Below are 16783 nucleotides of genomic sequence, written 5' to 3'. Positions count from 1 at the left end.
GACAGTGCGCTCCGTGTGCTTTTGTGTCATTTGAATGATAGCTAGAAGTGACGCAGGTGAGATTATTAAAAGACCTTCCTCCACATTAGTGGAAATAACATGGAGTAATAGAAGTTAAGCAGTGAATGACTTTTCCAATTATTGCAGTGTGAAAGGAGTCTGGTCTTTAATAGTGCAGGCTTATGGCAAATTAGAGGTGCTATTCTCCCCGGAGGTAACAATGGAATGATTCGCCCTCCTCACTCCCTTCTTCCAGGCCGGGAGAATGAAAATAAGACAGCCATTGTGGCAGCAGACAATGAGCGGCCGCACCCCTTAGCTTTGGCTTAGCCGGGTTAGATGTGAGGGCTGCCAACTCACTTTTACCCCTCTCTCTCTGTCACTCTCTTTCATTAGGAGATTGATTAAATTGTGAAATTGGGAGTGTGATGGATGCATGAATGACTCCTCCAGTCGGCCCCCCAGGCTTTGACAAGGACAATATCAAGGACCCCCTGTTACTCCCTATTCCTCCCTCTTCCCTTTATCCCCAGGAAACCCAATCTGGGTAATTAGAGTAAAGAGTGTCGGAGACTTGTAGGGGAGAGATTCCCTCTCCAGGCGAGAGAGAGAGGATAACAGTGGCATGAAATCTGCTGCTGCTGCATTTTCTCTGCCATTACTGCCCCCTCAGTACCCCCATACACACACACATTTGCACTGTCCACCTTATAGCCCACTTTCCTCCTCCTCCTCCTCCTCCTCTTCCACCCGCTTCCTTCTTCTTCTCACTTTCTAAATCCACCAGGCAGCAGCGAAGAGGAGAAATGCAGACAAGAGAGAAAATGGAGGGGAGGATGAGTGAGCAGAGGGAGTCTGAGGGAGGGAAAAGGAAAGTGGCTGTAAACTGACGGCATCAGCAGAAGTCTGTAGCAGAACATGAGTCCTTTTGGCTGGAAAACTGGAATCAGGAAGCGCAAGGAAGTTGCCAGGGCTTGTACGATTGAACATCCGTCAGGCAGGATGGGTCCATATTGTGAGAAAGTATTGAGCCCCCCCGACCAGACATCTGACCTTCGCGGGATCCTTTCCTGCTTGGGAGACGTCCAGTTACATCATTGCGTGGACACATTTGCAGTGGACACATGTGAAGGGCTGTTTGGAGGGGAAAGTACAGTGCTGTCCTTCGAGCCTACAGGGACAAACACTTGGGAAATATCATGTGGTAAACAGATGCCTAAGGACACAGCTGTGAGCAGAAAGGCGAAGGAGGAAAGGTGTTCAGGTACAGGCGGGAGCAGTATGCACGTTTGATGTTGACTGGAAGCCTGACAAAATGGGCTGCTCCCTGCCAAGCCTGCCCCTGCCAAGCACAGGCAGAAACTGAAGAGGGGCCGGACCTTGCCATGCTGCTGCTGGGTGTTTTGAAAAACTGCACACCCACATGTATACCCATGCAAACACACACACACACACACACACACACACACGCTAACCCATTTGTACGTGCACACACACACACATATGCGGTTACACCGTAGCCTCTAAGTGTGTGTCAGAATGTTTCCCAGGATGTTCTGGCTCTCACTAACCAAGCGAGGGATTCTGCTTGGCAAACTCCACCTCAGCAAGAGTCCAGCTGTCATATTGACAAATGAACCTTGGAAGAGTGAGGAGGTGTGTGCATGCGTTTGCATAGCCATGTATGTGTGTCTTTGGGCTCGACGCTTGTGCGCTGTTGCTGGAGCGTGAGCACGTGCATCGTAAGGATGACATACAGATGGCTGGTGCCAGTGAGGTTTTTGCTTTTTCAAAAGCAGCTGCCCCGTCACCCTTTGAACGATACAAATCAGAAAATGAATCGGAGCCAGCTAAGTTCCGCTCGTGCCAACCACTTTCTTTTCCCGAGCGGTATCGGGAAAACACTGCCCAAGATTTGGAAATGCACCAGCCTCCCCAGCCGCTCAGCTTGCTTTATGTTGTCACAGAAATTCACAGCAACCGGTGCAAATCACCTTATATAAACAATCATTTTTGCACAACCTCAGATGAACCACACCATTGTCCCCTGTATGTCGTGATTCAAGGCGCTGTGCATCACTCACACTGCAGTTTTATGAGCAATGCAGAATGTTAAATCTTTTATAGAGCCTAAGGAGTGAATGTTCTTTTCTCCTGGAAATAAAAAGCAAATAAAATTGCGTAAAGCCCCATCAGGGAGCGTTGGACAGAAATACTCATAAGTGAGACGCAATGAGAAACCTGCAAACTTATTATCTGGTGCTAAACTGTTTATCTTAGGAGCAGTTTCATCTTGAGAAGCTGTAAAGAATTTCATTGCGCAGTCACAAATTTTATTGGAAACATACTCAGCGGTGATGTACGCTCGCTCGCACCGGATCTTCGCGTGTGTCTGTCTGTGCGCATGTTTCATGAGAGGGGGTTTACCGGCATACAAAAGCACAATCACCTCATGACAGTATCTGTTATGGTTCCATGAAAAGATTCCGACTGAGGGCTTTCATTGTAAATGACAACGTAAACAGGATCAGATTATTCCGGTGCAGGCCTCGAGTTTGATTTCCCTCACATTTTACCTCCAGGAAAGAAAGAGAGAAAGAGGGTGAAATGGGAAAAACAAAAAAAAAAACAAAAGCACATTAAGAGAGATTAGAATTTTACATCACATGACAAAAGCGCTTCAGTACAATGCGATATCATGCCCAAGGACTTTTCCCTTCGCAATTACTCCTTTCCTCTAGTCCCCGTGAACGCCGTTGCTTTGTTTTGAACCTGATTTTATTTTCTTACGCTCTGTCTCTCAGGCAAGCATCCGAGCATTACTGAGCAGAGGTGAAAGGGACGTGTTACCAGACGGGACAGCCGCCGTGTCCGTATGCCTTTGTCTGTCTGTCTGCTTGATCTGCTCGTCTACCCTGCGCGATTTCCTCTGCATCGTCCTCTCTGCTCCACCATCATTCCGTCCCTCCGTCTGTCTGACTACCAACCTATCTGTCAACTCGTCTTTTTTCTATTTGACCGACCTTGTCTCATATCGCCAACAATGGCTGCCACCCTCAGCCACCCAACACTTCATTACCAGTCCCCATCTCCCCATGTCCCCTTCCGAATATCTTCCAATTTCACTGCGCATTATTTTTTCATGTCTTCGGAGAAAAAGAGATTCTTGGCTCTCCTTCATCCCGCTGATCCACAGGGTCGCCGAGGCCAACCTCCAGGGGACCAGGCAGAGGCTGTTTGTTAAGCTGTTATTTATCTCCTTCATAAAGTCCTCCTCATCTCCCATTAAAGAGCCCAGAACTGTTGCCCTTGACTCACGCATAACTCTCGCGTCTTTTGGTGAGATGATTTACCGTTTAATTTAACACCAACCAAACCCAGGAGGGAGCCCGCCCGGTGCTGCCTGATGTCGTATCAGAGAGGAATGCGTTAGGAGGGATTTGTGAACATGTCTGTGTTTATCTCTATATGTGTGTGTGTCTGCATGAGTGAGTGGGCGGCTGAGGAGGCTTTTTTTTGTTTGTTTGTTTTATGTTTTCACTGTAAAGACTTAGTAGCAGCAGTAGCAGCAGCAGCGGCGGCGGCAGCTCTGGGCCTGATTTCACGTCTTGAAAATTTTCCCGAATAATAAACCCAAGCTGAGTATGCACGATGAACATGTTTACCGGGAGTTCATGTCACTAATTTCAAAATAATGAGATATTAAAGTGTGAAAATTACATTTTAGTCTCACTTCCCTGAACACAGGAGGAAACAAAGGCCGAATGCTGTTAACAAATACATGAATGCAGCAGCAATTTGTTTTTTCCAGTCAATGCTGTAGAAGATTGAAGAAAACTCTATTTCCTGGGGCTGATAAAGGTAATTACATTGATCTCACTAATTTCACAAGAGGAAAGAGAACAAACGTTCATAACGTACACATGTGTGGGGATGTGGCGTGTCTCTTAGGAAAGCTGGGAATTGCTAAAGAGGAAAAAGAATCGGCAATGATTACACAGAAATGACGCCGTTAAAGAATCCACAAAGCTATTCTCTTCCTGCTTCACGATTCCCCTCCACCGACGGCTTGCGTGAGATATTAATGCTCCCCGAGGTGCTCACCTCTCCTCTTATATACCAAAGTCTCCCGCTACTCAAAAAGACGGTCAAATTGCTTTCACGGTCAAATATTTCATTAATGATCCGACCCGTCAAAGAAGACAGGAGGGAGCATGTTCTTCCGTCACAAAGGCTCCATTAGCAAGAGTAACAATGTAAAGCACTTTCTCTGGTGTTTTAATCCTGCCGTCGCAAGTCGAGGCTGGAAAAATCCATCTTTCATGAGGGCAGACTTTCAATAGATAAAATTTTAAAAAAAGGTTGAATAGTGGTATGAATATTTTCTGTTTTAAACTTACATCTCCAAATGTTGATCTACATGTGCATGAATAGAGGAGTTCATATTTGTCTTTTTCTTTTTAACAGAAATGTATTTTTTTTTAACTGAACAATAAAAAATTTGTACTACCCTGAAGCTGTACTGTAAGCACAGTGTGACATAACTCAGTTTACCATGCTATCATTAGCTTTTATTATATTACATGTACACATGGAGCCTAATAGGCAAGTTGTGTGGTTTGAGTATTGAGGCAAAGTAGTGGATAAATTATAATGCTGACCTGATGATGGTGGTAGGGTTACAGGATGAAGGGTACTACAATATATCCTGGGGGGACATGTATGCCTGTGCCGAGTGTCATTTTGAACCAGCTAACAGTTACTGTATATTTAACTAAAATCCAAAAATGACAACCTGTCAGTGGTGTCAGAGAGAAAGTCAGGGGCAACCAAAGTCAATAGACTTCTCTCTCTCCCGGGACCACAGATGACTGTACAAAATTTCATGGTAACCTATCCAGTTGTAGATATGACAGATATTTTAGTCAGGGACAAAGCGGTGAACCAATCAATAGACGGACTGGCAGACAGGCTAAATAACTGACAGATGTTTCCGTCTGCAGAAACAATTCTCCGTAGACAGTGGCTAAAAAAAGAGAATCAGAGAATTTAAAACTGTTTTCTATTTTTATTTTTTTAAGCCAACTGATCTGCAGTGTCGCTGGATTATTTGTGCTGGAAGAAAATTCACAGTTGGGGTTTGGAAAGGAAATACCTTGTGTGAATTCTCCAAGAGGTGAAATAAAACAAAAACCCAAGAGTTTAAAACAAACCGCGGCGAGTTACCGAGTAAAAACGAAGAGCAAATGAAATGCTGACATGAGTGTTTGCGCTCTGCCCTCGGGGAGGACCGCGGCCTGTGCCTTTCCCTTCACACTTGATACCCCGTAGGAGGTCCACCCTTATCTAAACCAAGTTTATTATTTCATTCTCTCCTTCCCCAGCTTGACAGAGTTTATGTAGTGTGTGCAGCGAGTCAATCGCTGTTGAACGCCCGCCAAGAAAAGGACCTTAGCAGTCCGCGAGAACGTCGAACGAATACAAAGGCAAACAAGCACTCAAAGAAAATATGCTTGAATACATATACAGCAGTGCATATCCTGCACAGCTTGTGTGTTTGATAGCCACACACTTGAATGTTTTCACAGCCTGAATTTGTTTAGCCCAGAAAAATGAGTCCTGTGTATTTCAACATTCATAAAGCGTTCCATATGGGCACCAGTGCGGTTTCCTAGTGACCAAGCACTGGATCGGAGTGTGATCCTTAAATACTCGCATCCCTGTGTTTCACCATTCTGCGGTTTCTCTGGTGGACTTAGTTAAAAAAACAACAACAAACAAATAAATAAACAACAACTAAAAACAAGATGGAGTCCTGTATTTTTCCGGCTTTGCTTATTCTTCCCTTTGTTCAGGGATAAAGAGGAAACGCTACCAAACAAAACCCCAAACAATGAGCATATACAAAGGCAACGACGCGGCACATGCGCTTCACTGATCCTTTGTTTGCTGCCTGTGTAGGACAAGTAATTTCTCTTTGCGCCTGTGCACGCATGTGTATGTTTGTTTGTGACTGCGCGTGTGTGTTTGTGAGCATATGTCTCAGCAGGAAGAAGGAGGGGAGGGTGGGGTGGAGGGTTGCGGGGCAGTGCAGTGCTGGTGTTGGCCGGGTGGTGGGGTGGCAGATGCCAGAAGGCTTCATTAGACTCAAGGGAAGAGGCCGTGAACAGCAGCTCTCCAGGAAGCCTATCAGACCTAAACACAAACACAGACGTGCCTCTGGTCCCGGTCTAGCCCTGCGTTCCCTCTCTCGCTGTTTTCTGTTTCCCTTTTTGCTCTTGATCACACCCACCCGTTTCTCTCTCCCCTCCTCCCTCAAACCGTCTAATGCAACGCAGCTCCCTCGTACAGTATCGTGCGTTTTGTTCCCGCTTCTCTTCTTCTTTTTTTTTTTTTTTTTTTTTGCCTGTCTTTCTGGTGTTTTTGTTGTTGCCGTGTCTGTCAGTGAAGCGGAGCAGTCATTAATCACTGGTAAATGTACGCAGAGAAAGCAGACACCTCGAGGGGGGTGGGGGTGCGGGGGGTTTGCACGGGAGTTCTCGCATTCTGCTCGAAAAACGCTTCTCTCAACATGCTCCGTGGAGAGAGATGTAGAAAATGGAGCACAGGTGCTGCAGCGAGCGCCGTAAACACGAACAGATGCACGGCAACACACACAGAATCCGGTACAAATCTCTGTATTTTGTGCACTATTTAACATGCAGGAGGTTTTAAAGCCACTACCAGGAAATAAATGCCTACAACAAATCACTGACACAAATGCTGAATAAGTGTGGGATATCAAATAAAAGTTTTGTCATATCAGTCGATAAAGGCCTTTAGACAAGCACACCCATTTATCTGGCCTGCTCCTGCTGTTTCTCTCCACGGCATGCCTGTCAATATAATGTCCTGTGATTATTGAGAGACCCAAGCGCACTTTATCGGAATATCTGGCTTCTCCGTCTGAAGGACAGCTGGGAGACAGAAAAATGTTCTTCCAAAGAAATATTATCCAATAAAACAACAGTTTAGCCGAAATTGCGGCCCCTACTCCCGTCCCTGGGTCCGGCTCGCAAAACTAAACGTCTTCTTTCTCGAGATAATATCCGTTAAACAAAACACTCAAATATCACCCAGAGCAGAGGAGGTGTGAGAGCAAATCGACAATGCAAGACAGGTAGAAAAAGAGGACGAGAGGGGAAAATGATGCAATGGATGAACAATCAGATGAAAAGGAATGATATAAGAGAGACAAGAGACTAAATGATTTGAGATGTAATAGCTCTATCTACTAAAGATACCTACGTGTACCTTAGCCAGTCAGACGAAAAAAAAGCTGACCAGCAGATCTAAAAGTCACAATGTATGCTTGTTACTGTTATTTGACATTTTGAGAAACACGCTTATACACTGTTTTGTCCAATGTTAACAACCGATCTAGCTCGGTATAAAAAAACAGCTTAAAGAAAACAGGGGAAACCGCTAGCTTGGCTCCGTCCAAAGGTAATAAAATCTGCATGCCAGCACCGCTGAAAGCTTGCTTGTTCTCAAATCACATTCACGTTTTGTTTAGCTATGCAGTAACGTAACCCGTCTCGGCCTACACGCCAACCGAGGCCAGTTGTCTTTGGCTGTAGCTGAAACTCAGTAAGAAAGCAAAAAAAGCGTACTTCCCAAAGTTTCTCCTTCCTTCAGATGTTTCATCTACTGACCGGTCTACAGTGTGTGGACTGTGCAAACAGAGGCATTGGATTTGGAAACTCTCTTTTCATTGTGGTACCATAACCCTACCTGACAGCAACCACCAACCCTGACAGGCCAAAACCACCTTTCGTACTCTCTCTATTATTTTGTCAGCAAACAGCACAATGAAAAAGGCCTTTTACTGGACAAACATGTATTCCTACAGCGTCTTACTCCTTGTCTAAATTGTCTTTTTTTTTTTTTTTTTTTTTCTTGCTGACGGCTGTTCGAATGTGAGGTTAAGGGATTGGATGGGTAAAGGGTGGGGGCGGTTACGTTGAGTCTTTATTTACCCGTGCAAAAGAAATCGATGCCTCTCTGCCGTTGGAGAAGTGTGTGGATCAATGGAAGGTTTCAAAAAGCCCCTGTGAAAAATCAATGTCCCTTACATACTATTGATGGCTGTTTGGCCACAGAAGAAAGAGAAGGACAAAGAACACCTGTTTATTGTGAAAAATGACGCTCTTCACTCTTTGTTATAGTGCGTCTGGATTTCTTCCTCTCTTTTTGTATTTTCTTTTGTTTTCTTTCCAGTTTTTGCCAGTCTTCCATTTTGTCTTTTAGCTTGGGCTGCTGTCCATTATCTGTAAAAATCTGTTACACTAGAGGCGGACAAGGTGTAATATTAAGCCACCTACACCGATCAGCCACAACATTATGACCACTGACAGGAGAAGTAAATAACACTGAGCATCTTGTGACAATTCAATGTTTTGCTGGGAAACTTGGGACCTGGCGTTTGTGTGGATGTTACTTAGACGTGTACCACCTACCTAGACCAGACCAGGCACCCCCACCCCATAGCAATGACACTCCTTGATGGCAGCAGCAGGATGCAGCCTGACACAGGCACACACATAAAAACGGTTTAGGAACATCTCAAAAAACATGAAAAACAGGTGTTGACCTGGCCTCCAGATTCACTAGATCCCAAACTCCTCAAGTATCTGTGGGATGCACTGGAACAAGCCTGATCCACAGAGGCCCCTCCCCTCAACCCATAGGACCCAAAGGCCCCCACTAACAACATTCTGTGACCAGACACCACAGGACACCCTCAGAAGGTCCATGTCCATTCTCTGACGAATCAGAAGAACTGTTTTGGAGGCACAAGGGAGACCTACACAATGAAGGTGGTCATAATGTTATGCATGATTGGTGTATACCATGCACACAATGTCTTGATGTACAGTTGAAGGGCATAGGGTTCTCCAGGAACTATTTTAGTGCTGCTATTAATAAAATGCAGTCAATAACACCCCACTGAGCTCTGACAATGTCTCGGCTTTAGAGGCCGATGGAAGTACAGTTCTGCCAAGACTTTACCTAAGCAGTCAACATTTCTCTCAGGCCATGTCAGGCTGCGAGCTCAGAGGCCAGTCAGTAGCGCCTCTGTCCTGACACCTGCCCGATCCTGTGCCGGCCTGATCAAAGTGACAGTGCTGCAGACCGGCGGAGTTGCAGGTGAGGGCTGCTGTCACCCCACCTGTCCAACTGATGGCAACTTGGTTCAGGGCAGGGAGAAAAGTGGCGGGATGGCGGAGAAGGCCGCTGTCTGCATGTCACTCAGTGCTGTGTTGGATGACAGAACAGCCCATTAGGAAAGGGACCGACTTCACAGGCCATTAGGGGAGGCATCACACAGCCACAGCACTCAGAGCACTGAGCGATGGCACAATTGGAGGGAGACAGAAAGACTGCACAAGCACTGCTCTGTGGAGGCTTTCATATAGAAATGATGAACATATTAAATGTGAGAGTGGAAAGAAAAACCTCAATGTTCTGCATTTTTGGTGGCGAAATGTGAAATGCGCTCCATCTTTGATCTGCTGAGAGCGTTTTGATGGAAGCCTCAATTTTCAACAGAAGACTAAAGGAGTTCTTAAATGGACTAAACACATAAACAATAAGTGTGGCAATATCATCCTCATGCCGTCTCCTTGTTAAAATCTCTAGTTCTCAGTATGGCCTTGCTTGCCCTCCAGTCATCATTAAAGAGAAAGACGGGAACCTGAGAGCACAACAGAGGCATCAGCACGCATCACTTCTCCTCTGCTCTCAGCGCTCAACTCTCAGCAATCCACCAGCCCCTGACGGACCTATTTACTGCGCAAAGTGAATTGTGTTTGGCTGCACACTATACTTCCAAATGTTCTTTTGATATCCTCTCTCTTTTCCTTTGCCCCATCCCCTCTCTCTTTCTCTCTCTCTTCCTCTGGTTCTGACCAGCTCAGGAAAACAGCACAACTGTCTGGCCAGTTTATTGCTGGTGCAGCACGACTGAAGGGCTCAGCAGGCTCAGACGAGAACGCCGCACTGTGCCAGGCTGATGGGACACACTCCAGCTGTAGAGGCACTCCAACTCCAAAATAAACTCTCCCCTCTTTGACTTGATGGTTTTTTTTTTGTTTCACAATGAAAAAGAAGAAGAATGAAAAAAAAAAAAAAAGTTTCCTTCAAGTAACTCCCCTGGCTTTTCCCTGGAGACGGGATGAAACATGGCTGAAAAACAAAGAACAGAAACAAAAGAGAGAGAGAGGGAGAGAAAAAAAACGCTTCTTTTGCACAATTTAAAACCCGAAAGAGATAAACTGTGAGAGTTTTGTAAACAGCGAGGAAAAGCTGATGGCTAGATATTCCAGATAAAGAGAGAAGGAACGAAAGAGCGGGGAATGAAGCAGCAGTCTTCTTTTTATTTATTTTTTTTTTCTGCTTTTTTGATGAATTACAGTTCGCACCGCAAGCTTCGAATCTACGGCTTCGCTATGAGAGGGAGAGAGAGAGAGAGAGAGAGAGAGAGAGACAAACCACACAGCCTGTTGTGACAGAATCTCAGAATTTTAAGCACTCCGCAAGTCAAGCCTGCACAACAAAACATTTACACAAACGTTTATTTATTCATGAACATTTCTGTTCTTCGGCGGGCACGCAGCCTCGACCTCTAACATTCAACACGGTGCGCTTATGTGTTAGCCTTATCGGAAACTCAAGTCTTTTGTAGAAATGAAATATGCTGTCAGTCGATTTTGCCACTTCCCACTCTTGAATGGCAAGTGAGGGCACAAGTTGAGGCGTTACTACGTCTATGTTCTTAGTTCTTTTGACAAGGTTACACACAGGGGACACATATGCGGGATGAGGTTGCGGTTGGGTCAAGCGCCATGTTTTTATTTCTGATTCGTATAAGTTTTAAACTGTGCTGAATGGGAATCAGAGAATAAACAACTGTCCTTCTCTTCTGGGTTTAAGAATAGAATAATTCCTCACTTTCCTCTTATATCTCAGGAGGCCCAGAGTTATAGCTTCAGTTAAGATTCTGTGACAAATTATATTCTTATAAAGGAGCAATAAAAATAGTATTGAACCTGGAGGAACCTTTCTGAAATGGCAGATTAAGGAAAGAAAGGATGCATAAAGGGGAAGAAATAATCATCCGTTTCAATGTGAGCCCGATGGACCTGACAATGTGGGAGAGTTTAGCTGCTTAGCTGTTCTGAGTCTAAAGGGGAAGCCTCTCAGGGTCAGGCCGGCCTGCTTAAACACCTCAATATTCTGTGGCTATAATTGCATCAGGGGAACACAACACAATCATCTGCAAGGAAGAGGAGAACAAACTAGTTATGCTAATGCATCTCCGCGCTTTATCACCGTCCATTACGCATGTCCGCAATCAGCGTTAGCTGTGAAGTGCCCTCAAGAAATCTTGGTTGTAAATTGAGAACAAATCAGCGATGCGTCCAATCAGATCTGTCACTTACACTGACGAGCATCTGAGGGAACGGTCCTCGAGAGTTTTCTGCCACATTGATCGGCGGGATCACCCAGTCCCGCTTCTGCCTTCGTAGACCCCTGGTGCCGTTGACGGCGGACCCCGAGAACCTGATGACAGTAGGTGGTGGTTGGAACGCGTCCTTCTTGTCTCTCCTCTCGCCGACTTTCCCCTCTTCCTTTGTGACCTTTAAGACAACACAAGGCTTTGTTTAGGAGAATGGATGTGCTAGTTTTTTCAGTCTCAAAGCAGAAATTCACAGAGAAAAAGAAACATTTCACACTGTTAAACGAGTTAAAATAAGGGGAAGTGTGAATTCCTGCAGGGTCATAGTGAAATGTCAAAAAATTTCAGACAATAAGGAGTTATGAGTAAGCCACCTGGCAACATCCAGTGATCAATATTTTATTTGGGTGTTTTCACTGCTGTGCTCTCTATGTTTTTTTATGATTAGTGATTACTGGTCAACCGTGGCAGCTTGGAAAAACCTCAACCATCATCAGCTTAGATTCTGTGTTTGTTTTGAAAGCCCTCTCCGTATAAGTAAATGTGTTGCAACAATAGCTGTTTCTACATCCTAATGGAGAGCAGCCCGTGCCTTGAGTCGCCGCGCCGCCACATTTTCAACACACACATGTACGCGCGCATCTATTATTTATCTCTTCATTGATTATTCATTTATTTACTGCAAAAACAAGCACCAGATACACGTGTGCACTCATTATTTGTTTTTGCAACCTTCAGTATTTCTGTGGAGTATGCATGACGTCGCCATGGAAACAAAGTGCAGAACACGCGTCCTGTGTTTTTGAATTAGATTCACCTAATGGACCCACTCGCACACAGATTCATTCATCCGCTCACTCAGCCAGTCGCTGAGCCCCTCATCCACTTGTTGACTGATAGTTGGTCTTTCCTCACGTAACTGGACACAGGGAAGCTTGGCAACAGAGCAGGATCATTCACAAACCTCCTTGCCGCTAAGGCTGCTGAATAAGACCTTCATATTAAGCCCTTCTAATGCTAAGAGAAAACCTATAAGAATCACTAAGTGGCAGCAATTCAAAGAAACTAAAGCAATGAGCCTTGCTTTTGTTTCATTGAATTCAGATTTCAAAAAGGTGTTTTTCTTACATTTTAATTAATAACATTATGTGCTTTGGATTGCAGAAAGTCAGCAACACCTTCAATTTCCCTATGAGAAATGCCTCTAGGAGAACATTGTTTTTTCAAGACATACAAACTAAGTGCAAATTCCAAGCAAACCAGACATTAAAAAAAAAATAATCACATTTCTCAGTTTACATAGCCTTATCCTTTTCTTATTAGCGCTCATATGTGTGGGTTAGTAGTTCACTGTGTCCAAAACTTGTATCCTTTAAAGCGGTTAACTCATCGCCAGTCACTTTATAGCTGACAGCTGGTCGCGAGTGGACGATCCAGACTCTGGTTGCCTTGGTAACTTGTATATTCCCCACCCCAGATGTTTTAAGGTAAAAGAAGCAGAACCTGAATATGTCTCCATATGGGCAGTGCTAGCTCCTCTCACTGCCACTGGTCCCTTGTGGTTAAGAACGTCCACCAATTATGTCTCTGGCATCATACCGTGTCTCAGTCAGCCATATCAATTGCTCCCATTGGTTGCCACCTAAATTGCATCATCTCAAAGCTGAGCTCAACTTGATACCAACCCACTTTGCCTTGTCAAAAGTTTTTTCATTTTTTTTGCCTTTCATCACGACAACTGACTTCATTTAATTTACATTCCATGGCTTCTTGTCGCCACATCCCTGCTAGCTGCTTCCTGTCTGTGCACTATATAAATAACCACTAAACTCCCTCTTTAGTTTTTGGCCGTCACAGCACTCACGCTGGCTTTAATGAAGTTTTCAAATTAATCAACATAAAAGAAACATCACTCATAGGAGCCGTAAAACACAAAGTGTCTCTGCTAGTGTACAGTCACTGTCTGAACTATGGGATATGAACAGCAATTCATGCCATCGAGGATCAGACCTGAGCAAGACAGAGCTGATCTAAATGTGTGTGTGTGTGTGTATAAGAAAAAGGCCATAAACTCAGGTACAGGCATAAAAAGTCTATTAACAGAGAGCATGTCTGCAGCTGGATTTACGAGGTCTTTCGGCAGACAGTGACAGCTGAGTCCCAGACACACGCTTCAATCATGCAGCATGCCACCCATCACACACCTCCCTCATACACACGCGCCCCGCAGGCAGAGAGAAATGACCACCACAAACCTGTCTTTTTGAAAGATGCTCAAATAAGGAACTTGAAGGGAGCCCATTTTCAACCTGCTCATGAACATTAACTCATCCATGAGTCAGAGCGGCTACATCAGATGCCGAATCTAGACGAAGCATCTCACCAATCTAAATGAATGTCCTTATGTGGAAGTACAGATGAAAAGAATCTGCCTCAATGCAGAGGATTAACAGTGTGTAGAAAAAAGCTAAAGTAATTGAAGAAAGAGGAAGAGAGCTTTAATTATGTTTCCCCAGTCTAGTTAAGAGGAAATAATCAAATATGCTGGACACATGCAGATTTACTTCCTTAGTAGAGCCAGTTTAGTATTTCAGTCTCTAAGTAAATGTGCTTTATACAGAGATCTAAAGGCTATTTTATACTGACAATCTGGAGAAATGTTCTAAGGTAACTTTACCAACATATCTCAGGGTTACAAGCCAGTAAAAACATGTCAAGAATTCAGTCACGAACATCATTGCTGAAGCTATGCATCAGCTTCAGTCTCTTTCTCAATCACGTTCCCCCGAGCTATCCCTTGCTCCCCCTTGCCCTCTTCTTGCAGTGTTATTGTTTTTCTCTGTCTCTCCTCCCAGACAGTAGGTCCTGACAGCTTGTCTCACTAACAGTGATTCCTCAAGCACTGGGCTGTGTTAGGCTGATGGTGTACCAGCAGGTAAAACAAATGCACAAAGCACACACTTTTTCCAGCAGGCCCCGACAAAAGTCCCAGTTCATGTCTTTGTCATGTATGCGGCAGGAACACTAATGAATCGCTATTTAAACTGATGAAAATCAAAGGTACCCTCTGAAAGAATAATTATAAAACTAAAGCACTGATTGAAAACAACCTCCAAAACACCCCATTAAAATGACATAGGCACTTACAGTATGTTACATCTTGTCTGAATGGCTTTATTCAGTCCACTTTAATTCATACAAGGTTGTGGCGGTTTTGCGGCTCATTCATTTGAATGTCACTGCATAGGACACGGGTCATCAACTACATTTGTCCAAGGGCCAGAATTTTTCTCGGTAGACACTGTGAGGGCTAGATGCTCTCGTAAAATAAAATAAAATCTATTTTATCCTAATATATTATTATTTAATATATTAATTTTTCTTCCGCATTTCTGTTTTTTTTTTTCTTTGCCTTTGTCAGCGTTAGCGAACTCCTCTTACCTGTACTGCAGCTAGCCACTAGGGGGCGATTCGCGATACTTTTTTCGATGCAAAAAAAAAATTGCGAAGAAAATCTAACTTCTCCCATTTAACCAAACGTGAGTATTTCAGTGCTGATGTGCCACGCTTGTGCTTATCGTGCTCTTCTCTGTGTTTTTGAGGGGTGTTATTGAGACGCCGCAATGGTGCGCTATTGTGTGTGGGATAAAAATCCCAAGCAAGGACATTTGTGAAAAATTACTTTAGATCAAATGAGCATGCGAAACATTAAAGGAAATGTTAAACGAGAGCAACAAGTTTGACTGAAGGCTATGACACAAACTACTTTTCAGAGGGAGTTTGTTTCAAGTAGAGTCAAATAGTCAAGTAGACTAAAATAAAACACATAGAACAGAATACATGAAATCGGTAAAGAGAAAGGGTTATAAGGAGTGGTACAGCTGATTAGTCATTACTGTACTCAACTTAAAAATCTACACATCTCTCAGAACTAATTGTTGCACCTACAGGAATAGTCAATGGTGGACACACAGTATTTTAGTAATCAGCTTACCAAGCACGGACTTGAGTTTGAAAAACACCAGAATTAGGCAGAACGAGTTTGATGCATACACTGTCAATTCACTGATATGACAAAAGTCCGGTCTGTTTTAATATTTGAATCTGTAGGAACCTGTGGTCCTCTCAATTCTTCCCCTCTCTGGAATTTAAATTTACGAAGTTGTTTTGCAGAAGAACTCTTCTAACAGATCAACCTTTTTCACCTTAGCCATAAATGTGCCATGTCCGAACGTGGTACAGGCCCGCGCTATCGGACCTCCCTGATGCTCTGGACGTCATCTGAGCCACAAGGGGACAGATTTACCGTTCTCTGGAATTTCACACCCTCTTTCTTCTTCTAATCTTCCTCTTTCCACTTGAGGAGACATCAACAAGATCCCAGGAACAAAAGGGGGGGTCTTAATGAAAGACTCACCTTTTTGGATTCGAATGGACAAAGTCTAGAAACCTTAATGTGATGTTCAATTATGTTTTAAACTTGTGATGTACTAATTTTCCTTTTTCAGAGACACATGCAAACATACCATTTTAACAGGTTTTGCCCCCCCTCTCTTGGAATGACCAAGAGAGCGAAACACTGATAAGCCGGTCGTAAATAACTTTCTTTCCTCAGAACCAGACTCTGATTGATTATTTCTCCTCTCTAAAAAGAGCCTAAGTTTTATAATACGACTATCGAAAATGTAATAACCTGGTAAGTTATATATTATTGTTCAGGAAGTGCTTACGATCACAATGAGACGATTTTGATCCTTGTACGATAATGCTAGCCCAAATTCACATAATTTGTCACAGTAAGGATGGATCAACATTGCCATCAAGTGGCTATCTTTAAAAGTATTATCTCTCTTTTAACCAATTGTTGAAGTTAAAGAATGTTGAAACTTAGGTATGTTATTATACTAATAGTAGCTATTAGTTGAAATCATAACTGTTGAAATTGTTATTTTAGAAACCCCGACCTTTTATTAGCAAAATGTCAATGTAAAGAGAACTTGAGTTTATTAATTTATTGATGCTTTTGAGTTACTTTGATGTAGTCATTCTGATACGTCATCTTGTCATGTTGTAATGTTGAGTGTTGTCGCATACGGAAAACATTGCTAACGAGCCATGATGAGTGATGGAATGATTAAATTTAGTAATATAAAATAGGTTAAGAAGATCAGGCAATAAGACACCTCAAGACAAAAGAGAAGGCGTTCTCTTCTCTTTCCGCGCGAAGATTCTGGAAACCCGATCCAAAACACGCCCTGAATAATTAACTCATAAAACCAGAGA

At 43.7% G+C, this 16783-nt stretch overlaps 1 protein-coding gene across 1 annotated transcript in view; it reads right to left on the bottom strand.

The window, feature by feature from the left end:
- Positions 1 to 16783, bottom strand: part of LOC311494490 (cadherin-4-like) — a 247918-nt gene that overhangs the window by 51890 nt on the left and 179245 nt on the right. Inside the window, exon 4 of the mRNA XM_084553559.1 lies at positions 11484 to 11681. Coding sequence (XP_084409685.1) covers positions 11484 to 11681 — 198 coding nt within the window. The remainder of the gene's footprint in view (positions 1 to 11483; positions 11682 to 16783) is intronic.

The sequence above is a fragment of the Chelon labrosus genome (genome assembly GCF_963514085.1).
Source record: "Chelon labrosus genome assembly, chromosome: 10".
Classification (NCBI taxonomy): Eukaryota; Metazoa; Chordata; class Actinopteri; order Mugiliformes; family Mugilidae; genus Chelon; species Chelon labrosus.
The sequence above is the reverse complement of the archived record's forward strand: the minus strand, read 5'-3'. Positions and strand labels throughout refer to the sequence as shown.